General features: G+C 45.0%; 1 protein-coding gene across 1 annotated transcript in view; it reads left to right on the top strand.

Annotated features, from left to right (window-relative positions):
* Positions 1 to 21,008, top strand: part of SNTB1 (syntrophin beta 1) — a 126,210-nt gene that overhangs the window by 99,383 nt on the left and 5,819 nt on the right. Inside the window, exon 4 of the mRNA XM_054985142.1 lies at positions 12,100 to 12,239. Coding sequence (XP_054841117.1) covers positions 12,100 to 12,239 — 140 coding nt within the window. The remainder of the gene's footprint in view (positions 1 to 12,099; positions 12,240 to 21,008) is intronic.

The raw sequence follows: 21,008 nt of genomic DNA, 5'->3' as shown, positions 1-21,008 counted from the left end.
GTTGTCATTCTTATCTTCCCCAGTGATTAGTTCGAAAAGCAAAAGCTTTCACCTTGTGAAGCAAAAATATTCTGCCAAGCTGCTGACCTTTGCTTTTTGTGATCAACTCTCATCTGAGAACGAATCCCAAGGCCGAGAACACAGTTGGAACAATCCCATTAATTATTATAATTCGTTCTTGGGCTTAGACAGTTATGCGCAGCTAATGAGTTGTTCGGTGTACACATTAACCTCGGCTCTCAGGTGGTTTAGATGCTAAGCACATCGTAAGATCACCTGAGGGCTTTTCGTTTGGATTGTTAAATGTACACCATGCTGGCATGTTAATTGAAGTGGGCCGTTGAAACGGTGATGCCGAACGGCAGGTTTACTGCTTGGGCAGTGTAAGAGGGAGAGAAAACAAGCCTTCTTGTTCCCCTTGTGCTTCTCATTCCCCTTATGCACAACTACATGCTAGGTGCAATCCAGTGATTCCTCATGGGGAAATATATACATGTATATGGGGGTAAAATTAGGGTTGCCAACCTCCAGGTAGAGCCTAGAGATCTGGAATCACAAAAACCACAGAGATGAGTTCCCCTGGAGAAAATGGTTGTTCTGGAGGGTGGACTCTATGATATTATGCTCCATCCTCCAAATCTCCTGGAATTTCCTAACCCACAGCTGACCACCTGAGGTAAAATGGAACTCACAAGCCCACTTTTTCCTGCTGATAATGACCTTATGCTCCATCCTCCAAATCTCCCGGAATTTCCTAACCCACAGCTGACCACCTGAGGTAAAATGGAACTCATAAGCCCACTTTTTCGTCCTGATAATTAGTTTACTTAGCTGTCCCCGGGCTCAAGCTGATAGCCCTAATTAAGGATTGCCTCTTCAATTTTATCTCAAGCATTCCCCTGCACGAATGGAATATACTTTCCCCTGCCACCAGCAAGCTGATAGGGGTATTTCTGTCTGGTGATCCGCAGGCAGACACTTGGTTCCAAATCTCTTCTTGTACTCCGTGTCCAACCTGGGAACAGGGAAAAATTAAAAATCTCACACCTGAGATACGATCAGAGCTAAGCTGGCTCTCCTTGCCTTTTCTTTGAACCTTGGTAAGTGTGGGCCAAGTGTGGGCTTTGTATGTGGGTGCAAAGACCAAATACTCCAATTTCAGAAAAAATAAAATAAGTAGCTGTGTAAGCAGGCATTGATTACAAGAAGCGAAAACATTCAGCTGAACAGCAGTATACAGCTGCATCGGAGTGAAAGAAAGATGAAAGCTGCCTCAAACAATCATATCTCCATAGGCTTAAAACTTGTCTTATGTTACATGGACACATGAAGGTGCCTTTTACTGAATTGGTCCATCGGTCCATCAAGGCCAGTATCGTCTACTCAAGATTAGCAGCAGTTCTTAAGCACAAGTCTTTCATCTCCTGCTTTAGCGTGAAAACAGAGGATACAAATGCTACAGTATACAATGGAGCAAGTCAGGATTCCACACGTGCACACACGCACACACACACACACCACCTCAAAGGGCACAAAAGCGCTAGCTGTGCTGTTGTGTGTAGTAGCTGTGCTTTCCAAGGACTCCTTAGGCTCATGCTAAGCACTAGCTGCCAATCAGGGGTTCTGTGGCTCAGCACCTGTTCAAAATGTCAGGTGGCCTTTGGAGACCAGGTGAGTGGCTATTTGCATGGCTGGTTTCGCTGAACGGAAGCAGCATTTTGAACGATGGTGTCCAAAGGCGTTGCGGAGTGGTTAAAGAGTTGGACTAAGATCTGATTTGAATCCTCACTCTAGAAGCTTGTTGGGTAACCTTTAAGGGGCTATGGCTCAGTGGCAGAACATCTGCTTTGTATGCTCAAAGTCCCAAGTTCAATCCCTGGCATCTCCATTTTTAAAAAACAAAAAAATCAGGTGGTAGAGGATGTGAAAAACCTCTTCCTGAGATCTTGGAGAAGCTCTGCCCGTCAGAGTAGACAATACTGACCTCGATAGACCAGCATTCTGAATCAGTGCTGATTCCGCACATGTTGGATAATGCACTTCCAATCCTCTTTAGAGATCATTTGGAACTGAATTTTTCAAGTGTGAAACAAAAAATCCACTTCCAAACAATAGCTAAAGTGCATTGAAAGTGCATTATCCAATGTGTGCGGAATCAAGCAGTGTAAGGCAGCTCCCTGTGCGTTCATGTGACTCACTCACTCTCAGCTTTACTTACTTTGGAGGATTGTTGTGCTGAGGATAAAATGGAGTAGGGGAGAACAATGTTGTAGGCCACCTTGAATCCCGATGGGGAGAAAAGCAGGATATAAGTATCACAATAAATAAAAGAAGAAGAATTGCTTGTGTAGCAGCTACAGCATATGGTTTGGAATAAAGTGAGACTGTGCAGACCCTTGTCAGCCATAATCTGGTTAACCACAACACAGCAAACCATGGGTCGGAATCCTGACACACACAATGTTCTCCTCTGTCACTTACCTCAATTTAAGGATTAGGAGAGAAAACAAGCATGGTATGCTTAATCACACAAGGAAGGAGCAAGGAGTCTGAGCTAAATTATCCGAAGCTATCCGGATCATGGATAAGTGAAGGTTGCAAGAAACATAAAGCAGGTGTGCCAAAGACCATTCCGGGCCACTGTGTGTATGCTACTCTGAGCTACCAACTAGACCCAAAGAATGTTGTTTCTTGACACAGGAACCAAAAGGCCCAAAGCAAGTAATGAGTGCAATAGAAAGCTCACTGGCTAAGCTTCCTGAGCTATTTTCATACATCTGGGCCAGAGGCCCAGGGATGTGTGTTGGAATTTGGGAGCAAGGAGGGCAAGGCACAGAAGAACAACCTTCAGATTTTTAAAAAGGGGGAAACTTTCCAAGTAGAGCATCTCAAGATCTGAGGCTTTAACAGCCCTGCTACAATAGAGATGCTGCTCAGGTTTGAAGTTAGGACTTTTGAAGTCACAGACCTCTTAACCCCATGACATCTGTAGAAGGGGAGGCAGGTGAACAAATGCAATGGAAACTCTGAGGAAGCAGGCATAATGGAAAAGATTCGACAAAAAGCAGTACAATGGATCAGACACTTTTTTTTGGAACGGATAAGCAAAGATCAGCAAAAAGAATCATTGGGCAGAAGCAGGGTTGGTGTCAGCGTACCCTGAGGTGGGGCAGCTGCCAGGGCCCATGAATTCTGGCGGGCCCCACTGCTGCTAACTCCCTACTCACTCATCTCCTTTGATGCCTGCTTGTGTGTGCTTTGCCATCTCTGTTCCCAGCTGCATATGCTGCCTGGAGAAGGGCATGTCGGTGGTGCACGAAGCATCAGCATTCCTGGTGCCCATGGCAGTGGCGCTCCCAGTTGCACCCACCACCCAGCACCACCAGGAAAAGGGCACGCAGGCAATGTGGGCTGCTATAACTGCAGATGATAGGAGAGCTTGCAGTTGGGCAGAGGAGGGATATACAGGCAAGTGGGGACGTGGGGCTAGGTGAGCAAGAAGGGGGGCTAGTGGTGAGACAGTTTGGTGTAGTGGTTAAGAGCGGCAGGACTCTAATCTGGAGATCCAGGTTTGATTCCCCACTCCTCTGCTTGAAGCCAGCTGGGTGACCTTGGGTCAGTCACTGCTTCTAGCTCTGTCAGCCCCACTCACCTCACACGGTGTTTGTTGTGGGAGTAATAATAATGACATACTTTGTAAACCACTCTGAGTGGGTGTTAAGTCATCCTGAAGGGCGGTATATAAATCGAATGTTGTTGTTGTTATCATCATCATCAGGAGCCCTGCGTACTCTCTGCCTGGGGTGCCGCAAAACCTGGAATGAGCCCTGGGAAGGGGAGTGGGTGGATGGTGGACCATATGATCTCAAGGAAAACCCTTCCCTTTTGTCACTCTTAAACATTTTTACACACACACAAAGTCCAAGTGATTCCTTCTCTTCTGTCTCCCTGCCCCCTATCCGACTGGTTCATGTTTACTAATGATAACAAATGTTCTAAGTGGGGAGAATGTGAGCTTTTGTGTGTACATGGAGGGTAGATTGTAGTAGCGAGATCCGCTATTAACTTACTACACTTCCTGGAATGTACTGTATTATAGATCCTACACACTTAAGGCTCTCTTTCTGTGTCTTTTATTTGGGTTCCCGATCTCCCAGGGTGAACACCGTTCATATAAACTTGGGCTTGTGTAGGTTCTTTGCATGCATTCCTGTGCATGTGCTAGAAGATAGGAAAAATGTTGCACCCACCTATTGTAGAATCCCTGGTTTTGGAATGGCTGCTTCACAATAAGTTCAGAGCTGTGGATTACAGATGAGGCCAGAAACCAATTTATTTGACAGAGGCCATTTCTAGACACGTTGAATAATGCACTTTCAATGCACTTTAACAATCCTTTGGAAGTGGATTTTTTGTTTCACGCACAAAAACCCAGTTCCAAATAATCACTAAAGAGCATTGAGAGTGCATTATCCAACGTGTGTGGAAGCAGCCATAGTCTGTAAATACTCGGAGAAGGGGCATGTGATATATCTCTCAACAGAAGAGTGAACTAGAAAATTGATCAAAAAAGCTTTGTTTCTTGAATGTAGCTTTGATTAGATAAACCTACGTCCTTGGGTTTTAAGTCATTTTAGTTTCATTGATGTTGGCGGGGCTAAATTTAAGAGCTGCTAAATTTAAAGGCTGCAAAGCAGAGTTTCAGTCTGCAATCTGTATTCCACTTACATTCAGAGAAGACCCTTTGGTTTTCTGTGTGGTTTTGTGTGCAAGTTTTTCCCACAACTGGTGTTACAATTTATATATCAGAAAGGTGTTTCCCACATTTTTAAATTTTATTTAAAAACATGTCTAGGCTGCCTTTCCACCTGAATAGGGTTCCCAAGGCAGCAAATATTTGAACTTTGAAGTATTCGAACACTAAAACATTTAAACATTAAAATATTGTAAAATGATACAGAAACTCGTTCAATAAAAACATATAACACATAAACACAGAACTCCAGAACCATGGAGGAAGGCCAATAATAATTATTTTCTCAGTACCTTCCGGCATATTTTTCATTCCTACAGCCAGTTCCTATTAGCTTAAAGAAGCATCCAGCATGAATTACTCCTTACATAGTTCAAAAACACTTTTCACAGCTGCCTAAATATTTTACTAAAATAACTAGGAAGCCTTGGATGTGGTTTGGGATCGCATCCAGAGGAATGAACAAGCCCCCCCCCCCAAATATTTAGAATAGGAACCAAATGCCATCTGATCATTGTTACGCACCTGTTACCTCACGCAAGTTGTGACCAGCAAGTTGGCACTGAACAAAGCTCTGACTCAGAGATCTCAACGTAAGGGAAGGGAAACGGCTATCTCAGCAGTTTAAAAAAATGTGTGTGTGGGTAGATTAACCACGTAAAACTTTGGTGGTAAAGTTTAATTGGCAGGGTTGAAATTGAAGAGTTTTAGTTGTTTGAAGCCCATTTTATTGTGTTTTATTCATTTATAGTCCACCTTTCTTACTGAGATTCAAGGTGGATTATACAATGCAAGTGAGAGACAATATTTGGCTGTCGTGTGCTAAGATAATGAATCCAAAGTGTTTTTCCACTGTGATGGGAGCTTTTAAAAAAGTCATTTTTTTTTTGCTAATCTTTTGTTCTGGAAACTTCTTTGCCTGGTTGTTTGGAGTTTATTTTTATCCACCATAGGTGACTGTATGAATCACAATTTTCACACTTACTAAAGAGGTTCCGTACCTCCTGGCTAGAAGATAACCAACATGTAATAGGGGCACCTCCTCTGAGGAAATGGAACAAAATGTAACCAAAATACAGAAAACAGCTAGTAGACTGAAAGTGAAGGCACTAAGCCTTCAAGTTTCCATTACAGAGTGTGTGCAATTTACTTGTACGATTTTGGTTGATAGATTGTAATCCTATGGGCTTGGCCCTTTGGTGGAGTTTGGTAGGGCATAGGGCAAGGTGTTTTTGGCTGAGGGGGTGTTGGAAGGAAGAAAAGAAAGGTTTTCTGAGAGAAAGGGAGAAGAGAGGTTTCTGAGGTGAAATAGTAATCCTGTGGCGAGGAGCCTAAGCAGAGCTATAGCCTCTGGAGAGCTGCATCAGCAGCACCTAGGGTTGCCAGCCTCCAGGTGGTAGTTGGAGAGCTCCCAAAGTTACAACTTATCTCCAGTCAACAGACATCAGTTCTCCTGGAGAAAATGTCTGCTTTGGAGGGTGAACTCTATGGCATTATACCCTGTTGAGCTCCCTCCCCTCCCTAAACTCCACCCTCTCCAGGCTCCACGCCCCAAATTTCCAGGAATTTCCCAACCTGGAGCTGGCAACCCCAGCTGCACCACAGTGAATCAAGCCACGGAGCAGGAGAATGAGTATGAGACTTTCAGAAGGCCTCTGAGAGAGAGTAGAAGAATCTGTCACCACTTCTGGTGCAACTTTAAATTCTGTAGCCTAAGTCTGAGTTTTTATATATGACCTGTCCTTATATATATTTTATATATGTCCTATCCTTCACATGAATACAAGTGAAGCTGCCCTATACAGAATCAGACCATTGGTCTGTCAGGGCCAGTCTTGTCTACTCGCACTGGCAGTAGCTTTCCACGGTCTCTCACATCATCTGTTACCTGATCCTTTTAACTGGAGATTCCAGGGACTGAACCTGGGACGTTCTGCATGCAAAGCAGAAGCTGTCCCACTGAGCCACAGTCCCTTCCTTGTTGAATAAACCTGGTTTGTATTTTGAGTTTGACTTGTGAAGCAGGATTGCCGGGTCCCCTTTCCCTCCCAGTGGGAGAAGTGGAGAATCCAACACTTTTTGAAGGTCTTTGTACGTGCTCTTTGCACACATGCTCTTCTGGGGTAGTGCAATGATATCACTCCAGGAAGTGATGTTATTGCACTGCACTAGAATCGTGCCCTGGGAGGCCCGTTCCTCCACTGCTCCCCTGCCTTCCCTCCCACCCCCTGCTGGTCAGGTGAGTGGTGGCAGGGGGTGGAGGGTGAGAGAGAGGATTCCCCCATCCCCACCGGGGACCAGCAACCCTTTTGTGAAGAGTAAAAGACAATCAGAGGGTCTGAAGAGTGGCTTTGAAATTATATTCTCTTTTATTTTGTCTACTGGCAATTCCCCCTTTGGTTAGGAGCAGAGGAAGCCACTGGGCAGAGGGCACCACTGTTTTTTCTTTCCCCCACACACCCATTAACTGGCCCAGGTCTCACAATTTCTTTCCTCAGCTGGGGTTGGTGGGAGAAACTGGATTACGAGAATGACAGTCCAAGCAGTCCTCTGTTGTTGCGTAGTATGGAGGAAATAATACAGCAAGGCACACATCCTGTTAGCGGCACAGATATCTTATTTATAACTCCATGTAACTGTCATGGTTGGAGAATGGCTTTTAAAACTCCGGCATTATGCAGAGTTAGCGCTAAACATTCAGAGTAGATGCATGTGGTTGAAAATGGATGATTGTCTCAGATAATTGATTAATTCACGAGGAATGTAGCTGTCACTTTTGAGGTTGTGGTCTTGTCATTTCTCATAAGGCAAGCAGCAGAGGGATCCTGGATCGGAGAGATCTTTAAAAAGTAGATGCAGGTAGACAGACCCCCCCCCCACCTCATTTTGCTCCTGAACCCATTTGTTATGACCATGAAACGAGCTGGTACGTCAGCCCAGGGCCACAGCCAATAGCATTTTAAAATAAGTGCTCAGGGTAACATGACTGCTGCACCAAGAAAAATGGGATTCTACAACGTGCACAAGTGCTTAAAATGGAGCACTGTCTCTTTTCATAACATAACATTCCACCCCCTGCCCCTTGCAGTTTTGAACTATGTAGCCTAATTCCGTGGGAAGGTGGGGCGAGAAAGTATGCAGGCCGCTGAAGCAATGCCCTGACTCCACCTACATAGTTAGAATATTTGCTCCTTTTCCACAAGGACATGACCTCACGCCACAGGGAAGCTGCTTCCACACCTGCTCTATGTGCCTGTGGCTGACTGGGTCACTTTGCAACAGCACAAGGGTTAAGGCAGGTGAAGAGTTTGCTCAACTGAAGTATCTGTTCACGGGCTTCCTGGCGTTTGTTTTGCAAGCTCGTCAAATAATAATGCCATTTTAAAAAAAGAAGACGACGACCAGTGGTTTTTAAAACTGATTTAATCAAGTCAGGATTCCTTGCAAGCGCATCAAGGAAGGGAGGAGATCAGAAATTACAGATGTGCCTCCACAAAAGACCCCTTGCCCACTGTTGCGGGAGAGTGATTGGCATGCGTCAGACCTAATTCTCACAAACAGGATGAGTACGCCTGAAGCCAGACTTGCTGTTTCAAACTGCAGGTGGAGGACTGTCATGATGTAATGCTAACCCCTGAGAGAACAGTCCTACACATCGTGAAACTAGCAATATGGGAGCGGGTGGGGCTTCCCTGGAAGAATGTTCGGAAGCTACAACTGGTACAGAATTCTGCAGCCAGAATGCTGACAGGAGTGGGCTATAGGGACCACATCATTCCAGTCCTGTTCCAGCTGTACTGGCTCCCCATTTTTTTCTGGGCCCTTTAAAGGCATTGACCTTTAAAGCCCTGTGCAGTTTCAGAAGATAGTTGCTTAAGGACCACATACTTACATACAGGGCTTTTTTTCAGCTGGAACACGGTGGAATGGAGTTCCGGCACCTCTTGAAAATGGTCACATGGCCAGTGGTCCCACCCCCTGATCTCCAGACAGAGGGGAGTTTCGATTTCCCTCCACTGGCCATGTCACCATTTTCACCTAGGGTGATTTAAACTTTTAAAAACTCCCCTCTTGTTCCAGCTGACCCAAAGTGATGTCATTGTGCGGTCCTGAGTTCCACCACCTCTTTTCCCAGGAAAAAAAGCCCTGCTTACATATGAACTTACTGTTATCTTTGGGGTCTCTGCTTCGAATGCCCCCGTCATCTGAAACAAGCTGGGTGGCAAACTCAAAAAGAGCCTTTTCTTTTGCTACCTTGATAGGTCTAACTGGGTGCAAAGGTAGGATTAAAATATTTTTTAAAAATAAGATTAGCTAGAACACTTCTTGATACCTTGTTTTATTTGAGGGGAGTGGAGGGAGAATGGTCTTTGTGTATGCATGAATGGTGCATTCCAGCAGGTGATTTCCCACCTGCAGTTTGCAATGATGTACTCTGCAGTTTGCCATCTCATCTGCTGTCTGTGTGAAGGAGGTTTTGGTTCAAATCAAACAGACCTCATACATTCAGTTTGCACCCTATATTTATTTATTTTGAAAACGTCTATGCCTATAACATGCCACTGCAATGCACGGGGATTCCCAGATGTTTTCCCGCTTTGATTTTCAGCATGCAAAAAGAGCTTGGGAGGGGAGGAGGATGTTGTGATGTTCCCACCTCCCCCAAATATCAATGAATGAAAATGTTCAACATTTAACAACCGTGTTTATGATTCCTCCTCTCTGCTGTTCTTCCAGCATCATTCTGTCTGCCATGTCACTGTGGAATTCATGCAAATATTCTGACCTCGCAGGTGAGGTCAGTGAAGTTCTCCAAAAGCCTTTTTGCCCCAACTTACGCTAGATAGAATGTATTTCTCCTCCTTACAGGGAATCTAGCCAACCAGGGATCACATACTGTGTGGATGCCATGTTGCCTCATTAGCCATTCATATGTGGCTGTGCAATAGGGCAGCTGTTTCCCCGGTGGGGGCTGGAGATCCCCCACCTCACGCCACCACTCACCCGGCCAGTGTTCGGGGGGGGAGGCAGGCCTCCAGGGTGTACTCCCAGGGCAGTGCAACAACAATTTGGGGCCCAAATCAGCACAGAGAAAAAGGTGAGTTCTGCCCCCCTTCCTGCCAGGATGGTAAGGGGGGCCTGGGAACCCTACCTCTGAGGGTCAGTGAAGTCAAGTTAGAGTGTAGCCAATGCATCCTCATTGCATGGATGGGAATGTTTGCAGCATGCCCCCCCCCTTGCAGACAGTGCATGGGCTCCCTTGGCAGATTGGTTAGTGTAGAAAGGGGTTTGAAAACCACTGATATACCCGATCAGCTGTCCTGGATAGAGCATCATTCTTGCACTGTCCATCCTGTCTCAATGCTTGCAAGTTTGAGCCCTTCCCCTCAAGGTTTCCTCTCTTGCCTCTCCTCTTTCCCTTCTACTTGGCCTTATATGCACCCTCTTTTGGCAAGTGTGTACAAGTGTGACCCGGGAGGGACATTTCCTGACTCCTCCATGGCATCAGCATTCTTGGTGTTATGGTAACGTGCTGTGGTTCCCAGGCCCTCTCTCCAGCAGCTGCTCCCGGAGAGTCTTTTACCGCCATGTGTTCAGGCTTCATCTCCCATACGCCCTGCCCTTCCCTCAGCAGTTCAGGCTCCTAGCTTAGAAATGGCAGTCTCATTTTCCTCTCTTGCAACGCTTGCTTTGTTCAGTACTTGTAGCCGTTCATAAGGTGCCCTTTGGGGAATTTCGTATGCCTTGGCTAATGTCCAGATCTGATAGCCACACAAGCCTGCATTGTAGTTCGCGTTGGGATCAGGAAAAGATTAGAAATGAAAATGTTGCCACTTGTTTCTCTTAGTTTTCCGCTTTAAATAATTCTCGCAAGTATTGCCTCCTTTCTTGCAATTAGGGTCAAAGGTATAATATAACCCAATTTCCTGCTGCGTGGGAAGCAAGCAACAGCCGCCTGTGCCTACGGCTGTCTGTTTGTAATAATCAACTCCTGTCCTGGAAATTACCTTTATTTCAATGAGCTCCATTGATTTATCAGTGCGACTTTTTGGCTTATTTTTTGGAACTGTAGATTTGGTGTGATGCATTCCTGCACGGCAGCTGCTTTAGTCAGTAGAATGCTGCTTGTTTTGCATTCATTACTCGACAAGTATTTTTTTTTCCTTTACACAAATTAAGATTTTTTTTTAAAAGCAGGGCTTTTTTTCAACAGGAACGCAGTGGAACAGAGTTCTGGAACCTCTTGAAAATGGTCACATGGCTGGTGGCCCCGCCCCCTGATCTCCAGACAGAGGGGAGTTTAGATTGCCCTCCGAGCCGCCATGCGGTGCGGAGGGCAATCTCAACTCCCCTCTGTCTGGAGATCAGGGGGCGGGGCCACCAGCTATGTGACCATTTTCTCCGAGGGCAACCCATTGAGTTCCACCACCTCTTTTCCCAGAAAAAAGCCCTGTTTAAAAGTATACAAAGGCAAGTAAAGAAGTTAAAAAATAATGCGAAAATATATTACTCCTGTATCAAAAACGCAATTCAAACATGGGAAAATAAAGTCCAGATCGAATTCATAAAAAGTTTTAGAAAGTTTCTAGCTGATATATTTTTATGCTACCATTCCATTTACAAGCTCGGTGACAGATACATGGTTCTCTCCCATCCTTCATTTTATTCTTACAATAGTTCTGTTGAGGTAGGTTAGCCTGAATGTGACTGGTCTGTGTCGAATCAGAGCAGGGAACAGAAATCAAAGTTTCTAGATCCTAGTGTGGCATGATAGTAAAAAGTCCAGTAGCACCTTTAAGACTAACCAGCTTTATTATAGCATAAGCTTTCTAGAACCACAGTTCTCTTTGTCAGATGCATCTGACAAAGAGAACTGTGGTTCTAGAAAGCTTATGCTACAATAAAATTAAAGGTGCTACTGGACTCTTTACTATTTTGCGACTACAGACTAACGCAGACTAAGCACCAAGACCACAGCTATACAGCCCGGGAAATCCACAGCAACCAAAAAGCAGTTTGTTCAGATTTCACAGCCTGGATGCCCACTGAAAAATTCAGCCACTGATAATAGACAATTTGTTTACTAAATGGGGATCGTAATTGAAATGATCCTTTTGCGTTAATGAAAATACAGAACGACTTTCCAAAACAGAACAAGAGTTCCAATTTAATTATCTGAGAACATCACAGGGTTTTTGAAAAATAAAACCTTTAAGCCACTTGGCAAAACCTAGAGTGGACATTCCAGAAAATCTGTCCTCCCTTCACCGGAACCCATATGTTTGCTTCTAGCTGGAGCTCTCCATCCTTTGCTGCTATTTCACTGGGATTATGTTCTTTTCCAGGTGCTGGGGGAGAATGAGAAGCACTGGAAACCTGTCCTGGTTGTACTAACCGAGAAGGATCTTCTGATGTATGAGAACATGCCACGAATCAAGGAGGCCTGGTTCAGCCCTCTGCATTCTTACCCTCTTCTGGCCACCAGGTACCTTTCCTAGTTCATGGTGATAGGTGGACACTTCCTCAGCTATTGAGGACCCCTGAGTTCAGAGACTGTGTTGGTGTTCAGAGCTTGTGGCTGTGGCCTGTTAGTAACTGACTGGTTAAGGTCTGGTTCTAGGGCTGACATCAGCATACCCTGAAGTGGGGCAGTTGCCAGGGCCCGGGCTTCTGGCAGGGCCCACCTCCACTGACCCCTGCCTGCCTGCCCATCCTGCCACCTGCTTGTGTGCCCTTCTTCTTTCTACATAGAAACATAGAGTTGGAAGGGACCTCCTGCTTTGCCACTTGTGCTCCCTGCCATGTGTGCTACCAAGCATTGTTGGGGAAGGGTGTAAAGATGATGCAGGATAGCAGTGGTTTTAGCAGTCACAGCAGAGGCACTCCCACTGACATAGCACCCAGTGCTGTCAAAGGAAGGGTATGCATGCAGCTGTGAGAAGTAGGACAGGTGGTGGGAGGGCTTGTGAGTGGGCAGTGAAAGGACACACAGGCAGCTGGGTGGGCAGGAAGGAAGGTGCAAACGGGGGCGGGGAACCTGGTGGTGGTCAGAAGAAGGGAAGGGAGCTCTGGGCACCCTCTGCCCAGGATTCCTCAACCTGGAGCTGGCTCTTCCTGGTTCACACTTTCAGGCAGAATAAGATAGAGTAATCCTGTGCTGGTGGAATGGCTTTGGGCTCCTTCACACTGTACGTGGTGGCTTTGAATGTACCTTAGCTTTAAAAATAAAAAATAAAATAAATTTTAAAATGAGCATAGCAGAAAGAAGGACTCCATCACCTTTGTTTGCTTGCTTTTTTTTAAAAAAAAATTGCAGGTGACTATTCCAAAATATGATCCTGCCCTCTCTTTAGCCTCTCCATTCCCCAGCCTCTTCATTCCCCTGCATGTGTGCACCAGGCCCCTGCTGTTACAGTGGGCTCTGACAAGCTGAGGTGTCAGTCTTGCGGCTGCCATTAGCTTAGCTACCTGATGCCATAGACTGTGCCTTGGGCATAGTCGCTGGTTCTAAGGTTAATGAGCAACCACTGTGTAATAGAAGCACGAGTGTATTGCATGCACTCCGTTGGCTTTCAGAAGCGACCTTGGGTTGGATCCATTTATTACAGGGCTGCAGTCGAGCGACAGTATTTATACATCCATCAGATTTCCTGGGTTGTTTCACTTCTTGTCAAGTGGCAAGACAGATAAATTTCAGAATGTATAGACATAGCATTCCAAATACAGTTGTCCCTTTGCGCTCGTGGGCATTCCAGTTTGTCACAGGAGGACCTGCATGTTGTAGAGCTTTCGTACTTGGAGGAACTCCATGTACGCATTCCCATTTCATACTTGGAGTGCCTCCAGCAGTGAATGGGAAAACTTTTGTCTGCCCTGGAGCAGCAGATCTTGCCAAGCGTCTTCTGATTGCTCTGAGGTTAGAGGAGTTCTAGGAGAAACCATCCAAGATTCCTGACCTACTCCAAGAAATTCTGTTTCTGACCAACTATAGCCGGTCTAGACATGTATGGAGGTTGCAGGATATTACATCTCCTTCCCCCTCCACCCCACCATGTATATTTAAGAATATTTGACTTAGCATGCATGTAACTAATACAAACTTAGAATGCATAGCTGTATGCCTCATAAATCAAATTTGATTGAGTTACTAGATCTAGTGATTAAATAAACTTCTATGCCACTTGTTTTATTTGCACAACCCTATTTTCAGCAAATGTCCAAAATTAGACGTTTCAGGCTTGGAAACCGATTTTCACCTTGGCAGTCATCTCAAGAATCCTTGGGTGTGATCTTCAAAAGTATGCATGTTGGCTCCAATTGACATCAATGGAATTTATGGACACATGTCACATGGACATAGAATTGGAACTCCAGATGTGTTTTGATGATTTAAAAAAACAGCCACAGAGGACCTTGTATCGATTAGGGTCATGATACCAGTTGCTTTAAGCCCTAGTAGAGAAAGAGAGGCACCCAGAGTAATCCAGTCTTTTTTCCTTAGTAAGATTTATAGCAGCTGGCGGGAGGGCAGATTTCAATCAGGGAATTGGCATGGGACATATCCCGCCCCCTTTCCTAGATCACTAAAACTGAATGTTGGTGGAATTTTAAGGACAGGTTAGTCACCCAGGAAGTCCTGGAGTTGATCTGCTACTACTCTCCCTACTTTCCCTATAACCTTCCCCCCAAAAAGAAGGTTCAAACCCAGTCCATAACAGGCCAAAACCTCCTGTCCCCTTTCACAGAAGTCGTAATACTGCTTCCATTAATAATGCGGTCTTCGTGATTCTCATTAGAGGCTTCCTCGCCCTATGGAAGGGCAAAGGTTCAACTCATAAGTGGTGGCCTTCACAGCCCCCAGTGGAAAGCAGAAGTTTTACACAGCATGTAAAGGGCCATGGCTAGAATCTTTCTCCCTGATGTGCTGTTGGAATTTTGGCTACCCACCTGAAACTATCCCCTTTTAAAAAGAGTCCAGTAGCACCCTTAAGACTTCAAGATCAGGACATTCCATCAAAGACTTAAAGGTCGCTGTAGTTCAACAGAAACCTTTCAAAAACAAAATCCACCGGGAGGCTGCTGAATTGGCATTCATATGCAAATTTGACTCTGTCAAGCTGGGACTGAATAGGGACTATGAATGGTTATCACATTATCACAGGTAACAGATTTCCTTTACAGAGGCAGGGTCTGGGGGAGCCCAGTGGCACCTGGCGTGGGCTTTCGGGGACCACAGTTCTCTTGGTCAGATGCATCTGACGGGGAGAGCTGTGGTTATCGAAGGCTTATACTGCATTGGAATTGGAAGGTCTCGCTGTTTTACTGCTACAAACTAACACGGCAAACTCCTTTGAAGCCAACTGATTCCCACACCAAAAGGAGATGTTTACATATACTAGAAAAGGAATGTTTTGGTTGCACCCTCCCCTTCCCCCCCCTAATTGCCTCTTCTCTCTCTTCCCCTCCTCCCCCCTCCTCTTCTATATTTGACCAGTTTCTGTACCATGCATCTGACGAAGAGAACTTGATTCTCGAAAGCTTATGCTACAATAAAGTTGGTTAGTCTTAAAGGTGCTACTGGACTCTTTTTGATTTTGCTACCACAGACTAACACGGCTAACTCCTCTGCATCTATCCCCTTTTAAAATCATTTAAGCAGAAGTGCAAACTGCTGGCTTCAGACACACGGCAGAATTCATCTTGGAGCTTCAGCCAAATGTGGTGTCATGCTGTGTGTGCCCACCCCATTTATCTGGATTTGCACGTCACCCCCTTTACACTTTGTGTCTTTCACAACACTCACTAATGCACCCCTGCAGTGCTGCATAAAACATGAAACTGTTCTTGCATGTTCCACATCTGACCAAATGCTGCGGCTTTTACATTACACTGACCCTTAGAATCTACAGAAATTTATTATTTCTTAATTTGGTGTGCTGGTTCCTTACTAAAGCTCTGAACACGCTGCAGCACAATAAAACACAGGCTGGTCATATGAGGTTTAGACTCTTGCCAATCTTTCACTTCACTACCTTTGGAGAACTGAGTGTCAGAGAGCCCTTTCTCATGTTACTGACTAAGCAAGCCACACGCAGTGATAACTGCCAAGCTGTCACTCGGCAAAACATTTCTCGCATAGCAGAGGAGGGACAAATGGAGAGAAGTGTGGAAAGAATGGTAGTGTTGACTAACCTTCGACCACACACAAGGATGCATGGGCTGGGAAGAAATAGCACAAAGGTTCTTGCATTGCAATCCCTGTGTGCACAGAGGGTAAAGCTAACAGTGGAGAAACAGTCTGGAAGCTGTTAATGACCTAAGAGCCATTTGTAAGGGTGTGTGGTTGGGACTTCCCAATGCCTTGCGCCAGTTTGGGTAGACAGGAGGGTTATTTGAGGACAACCCTCTGGGAATAACAAGCTTATGAATCGTGACTGTAAAACCACAGGCATGCACCTGTTTGCGTCAGAGAGAGAAATTGAGTGAGAGGGAGTGTGAGCACACTTGGGATATATACACTCCTCATTGCTTCCATATGCACCGATGCCTCCTTAAGGGATTGCTCCTGCAGAGAGAAATGATGGCAGAGCCTAGCAGCAACTGAACCATTGTATATGTGTGCATTGAACTTTCCAGCCTTGATTTTGAATCCTCCAGTTTTTCCTGTAGCATTGCTGTCTTCCAAAGGCCCTCCCATAGAGCCACTGTTGGCTTTGGGCAGCCATGTCTACCCGAAATCATTGGTAGGTCCAGCCACACAGCCTTACAAGCAGCTCTTCAGCCACTAACAGCTTCTGGAGTTTCTCTCTTGTTAGCTTAACTCAGAAGTACTCAAAAGCAGAAATCACCCTGTTACGACCTTTACTTTCTCTTGGGTAGATTTTGCCTTTAATCTTTCCCTTACACCCTCTGGGTAGATTGCTGCCACCAGGAATATTATATTCCGATATATTTTATTTAAGTTTTCCCTTTGGTAACGTTCCTAAGCGTCAGGCTCCTTCGTGGTTCTATGTGGCCCTGAGGATAGGAATGGGATATAACAAAACAAAATAAACTTTTTATTTAGTCAAGAAGTGTATCGGTTTCATAAACGTAGTTCTCAGTTCTTAAAGTTACTTCCTAACTCATTCACACAGATTTCTTCTAAGGCTTCACACACAGTTAGCCTCTTTCTCTAACTCAATATTTCTCTCACAGAAATGCTTAAAACTCCTCAGGCAGCACACAGCTGGCCTCTCTTTCCCTGACTGAGTGTTCTTTCACAAACATGCTCAGTTCAGGTTCCACACAGGTTATATTTCTCTCATAAATATTTCAATATACTCAGGCAACACACAACTAGCCTGCTTCCTTCTGACTGTTTTCTCTCCACTCTCAGAGTGGAACTACGAGTGACAAAAAGCACAGGTTGGACACTTGTCAGCTTCCCTCAAGTTTTGGTGGGAAATGTAGGCATCCTGGTCTTGCAGCTTGGCTCTCCGACTGCTGTCCAATGGACTTTTCAACTGTCACTTGTCCAACATTCCGCCAAGCTGCCTACATTTCCCATCAAAACTTGAGGGAAGCTGACAAGTGTCCAATCTGTGCCTTTTGTCACTTGTAGTTCCACTCTCAAACTGCATTCACTCCACCCACACTCTCAATCATCAACCAATCATATCGCTCACTCATCCCTCTCTTTCACCCCCCCCCACTCTTCACCTATCACACCAAGCATACATGCACACATTTACTTGAAATCATTACACCCCCGTTTTTGTTTCCCTTCTCTGGTTTCCCTTTGCTCTTGAATTCCTCCAGCATTGCTGCACCCCAAGTGTTTGTTCCATTCTTCCAGATTGGCATGTCAGGGGATCCCAGTAGCTGCTGAGAGTCATTAGAAGCCCATCATGAGTGGTTGAGGCCTGCTTGAAATTGCAACTGCTCGTGGCCTTCTTCTAGAAGGAATCAGGACGCTGGTCTAGCCCGTGTGGCGTAGCAGTTACAATACTTGACCTAGAACCCAGGACACCTGAATTCAGATAAATGCTTAGCTATGAAGCTCACCAGGTGACTTTAAGCTAGTCAGTCTCTCTGCATTGGTGTGGGGTCATAGATGGGGGAAGGGATAGAACCCCACCGAACTCCTTGGAGGAAATGCCAGATTAAAATGTATAGGCAAATGGTCCCCCCCGCACGCACACACTTGTTGAGCTCATGGTCCCTTTTGAAGTTTTTAGAAAAGGTAGTGGATACCACCACAAAACGGTTGTCATGGGAACCAGGACCAATCACAAAATGGCTGCCATGGGGGAATGGGCCAATTACAAAAGGTTGGGCGGTCCCAAGCATCCTCGTATGATGGGGGACAACTACTTTCAAATGGATGCTCCCGGCAGACCCAAAAGTGATGCCTCTGTAGGTCTTCTGACTTCCTGCTCCAGTGAGTCAGAGAAAAGACAGGATTGGCTCTTTCTTTTGGGAACAAAGGGAATAGATATCATTGGTGGGCATCATGGCACCCTTAGGTGCCACGTTGAGGATCACTGATCTATAAGATCCTGTAAGGTATTTCTTACCTTCTAAACTCAAATACTGCATGACTATAGAGAGACTGAACAAGGCAACTGATCTGATCCCATCATATCCCAATCTGACTCCTTAGATTATAAAAAAAAATGATTCAGCAAGTCTATGTAACCCTTGGGCACTCTGTGGCCCCAGTGGAAGCATTAGGATCATACTTTTCGCTGGAAAAGTAAAGTATCCTTTCCTCAGAACATCCTTGGCGTGACCAATATCAGTCCTGCAGTTATCCCCTTCAACTTCCATTATAGCTGCATTACACCAAGTTTCCACAAGCAGTGGCCTGCCAAGCAGAATACTGCCCAGCAGCCCTGTGGTAGCCCACCACATGAGAAGCCTCTCATTCTTGCCTTCTGCCTGGAATTACAAAAACTGACTTGGCTTAGGTTGTGAAGGTCTCCTGTGGAACATGCAAAGGGTCCCCTACCCTGTGACATCAGCAGAAATGCTCACGCTGATTACGAGGGTAAGTAGGGGACAAAGAGGTGCCTGGAAAGAGTCCAGGCTTGGACTATGTTCAGAATAGGAAGAACAGGGAGAGCATTTGCTTTATACATGGGAGGGTCTTAATCTCTGGCAACTCCTGGTAAGAAAATCTCAGGCAGCAGGTCGTGGGAAAAACAGTTCTCTACTCGAGCCCTGGAGAGCGGCTGCCGGTCAGAACAGGCAATACTTGTGCTAAGGCATATGTTCTGACCTCCATTTCCTCTCCTCTCTTTCAAACTAAAATATTGCTGTTTAGTGGGACGGGTGCCACCACCTGCATGCGCGAGAGTGTCTTCCTAAGGCAGTAGTGTTACTTGCATCCCGGGCTAAGGGATGCTGATTTTTTGCTTTTAATTTCTGCGTAAGCTGTGGAATTGTGTGATAAATTGGGTAGGTTGGCATGCCTGGACTGGGGATGATCATCATTCCGTCTGTATTACTAAATTCAGGCTTCGCTTTTAATGCAGGCCAAAACAGACATTTTAAATTCTAGTAGTTCACCTGTCCAATTGAACCAAAGTTAATTGGGGGGTTGGGGGTTGAAACAAAATCTTTGCTGTTTTTTTTATTTTTAAATCTGTCTTAAGTTATCCTCTGTGTTTTGGGGAGCCGGTAATGTTTGTAAAGAACTAGAAAGTCTGGGCTGCAAGTGAAGGGGAAAAAAGTAAGTAGCGAGCATGTTCCAGAAATATATTTCAAACCTCTGAGGAAATGAAGAATATGCAACACACAAATATCTGCTTATTTTTAGCATACTCACCAGAAGTTTAGCATACTACCAGAAGGATAGTTTCTGGTGAGCGGCTCTCCTGCACCCTCTGCTGGCATATATAGGTTCTGGTAGGCACCCTGTCTATCTAGAGGGATACTCTGATGCGAGGGAGCCTGGCTGGTAAAGTAATGTCCAGGTGAACTCCCTTAGCAAATCCTGAAGGCCAGTGCCCAGCGATCAGTTTTTATTCAAGCATTACAGGTCTCTGTGCCTGCAACCGTTGTACAGTAATCAACAACGTCCATTTTCATGGAATGGTAAACGAACAAACATGAAAACCAGTGCTACAGAAGTCAATGAAACAGGTCTGCTTTTCTGTAATTATATTAAACCCACATGCAAGCAGTCACAGCTGGTTTTTCATATCCTCTGAATGCAAAGAACCAAATTGCTTTTAATTGAATTGGCGAGTTAGAGTCGTAATCCCAGATGCCTCTCGTAAACATGTAGGGGGGAAAAGACACTGTAAAGAAGGTAGAGCCTTCTCCCCCAGTACCTTGTTGCTTCCAGAAAAATACGGGAACGATACTGTCAGCCAAGAAGCTTGATTGCAAACTTCATTTGATCATCTGCATTGCTTTGCAGTGGGATTAAAACTACAGGAAAGAACATTTGATTGCACATTTAGGAAAACTTCCTAAATGTGAAAAGGTTTAGCAGTAAAACCAGTGCCAAGTCACACACTTTACAGTCAAGGGCCAGAATTTACCACTGAGTGTAAACTCTACCGAAAGAAACAGCCACTCACAAGACCCTGAGGAGCGTACTCGTATGATTCCCCTATTTATTGCATTCTCACATTACCTTTTTCCCAAAAAAAAAGATTTCATTGAAACATTTGACATGACCAAATAAAAACATCAAACCTGGAGGGTTTCTGGAGAAGGCTAAATAAAAATTAGAAGGTGATGCATCAGTGCCAGCTACAGAAGCTCTGTTTTCTACAGAAGATTTGGGGAGGTTCTCTTCCTAGAAGCTTCGGCAGTCTTAAAAACACACCTAAAATCCACTAAAGCTGTATGCTGCAGATGAAGATCAGTAGCGGACTGGCAGTGTAGTTTTTAGAGGAACTTATCCTCTACTATTTTCTTCTAATTAGAAACCTCCAAGGAACACTGCTAGCTTCTAGGAACACTGTTTGAAAAAACCACTAAGTAAATAGGTCCCTATTAATCCTGTGGTTTAATTGTACCCTGAATTGATTTAATTATCAAGGAGGTTTCTTGCCTGCTCGAACTGATGATAGAAAGGCCCTGTAAGAGCCTTTCTAGTCAGAGGGGAAGAGAAACGATTTAAACCCTCCCAATTGGGTTTTCCCACCACCTGCTTCAAATCTGCTTCAAATGAGATAATACTGACTGCTGTCCTCTATTACTGGTTATATTGTATGAAATGCTGAAAGCTGACTGAATTTTAAATGTTTTAATGTTT

This window comes from Eublepharis macularius, chromosome 7 (genome assembly GCF_028583425.1).
Source record: "Eublepharis macularius isolate TG4126 chromosome 7, MPM_Emac_v1.0, whole genome shotgun sequence".
In the NCBI taxonomy this organism is placed as follows: Eukaryota; Metazoa; Chordata; class Lepidosauria; order Squamata; family Eublepharidae; genus Eublepharis; species Eublepharis macularius.
The sequence above is the reverse complement of the archived record's forward strand: the minus strand, read 5'-3'. Positions and strand labels throughout refer to the sequence as shown.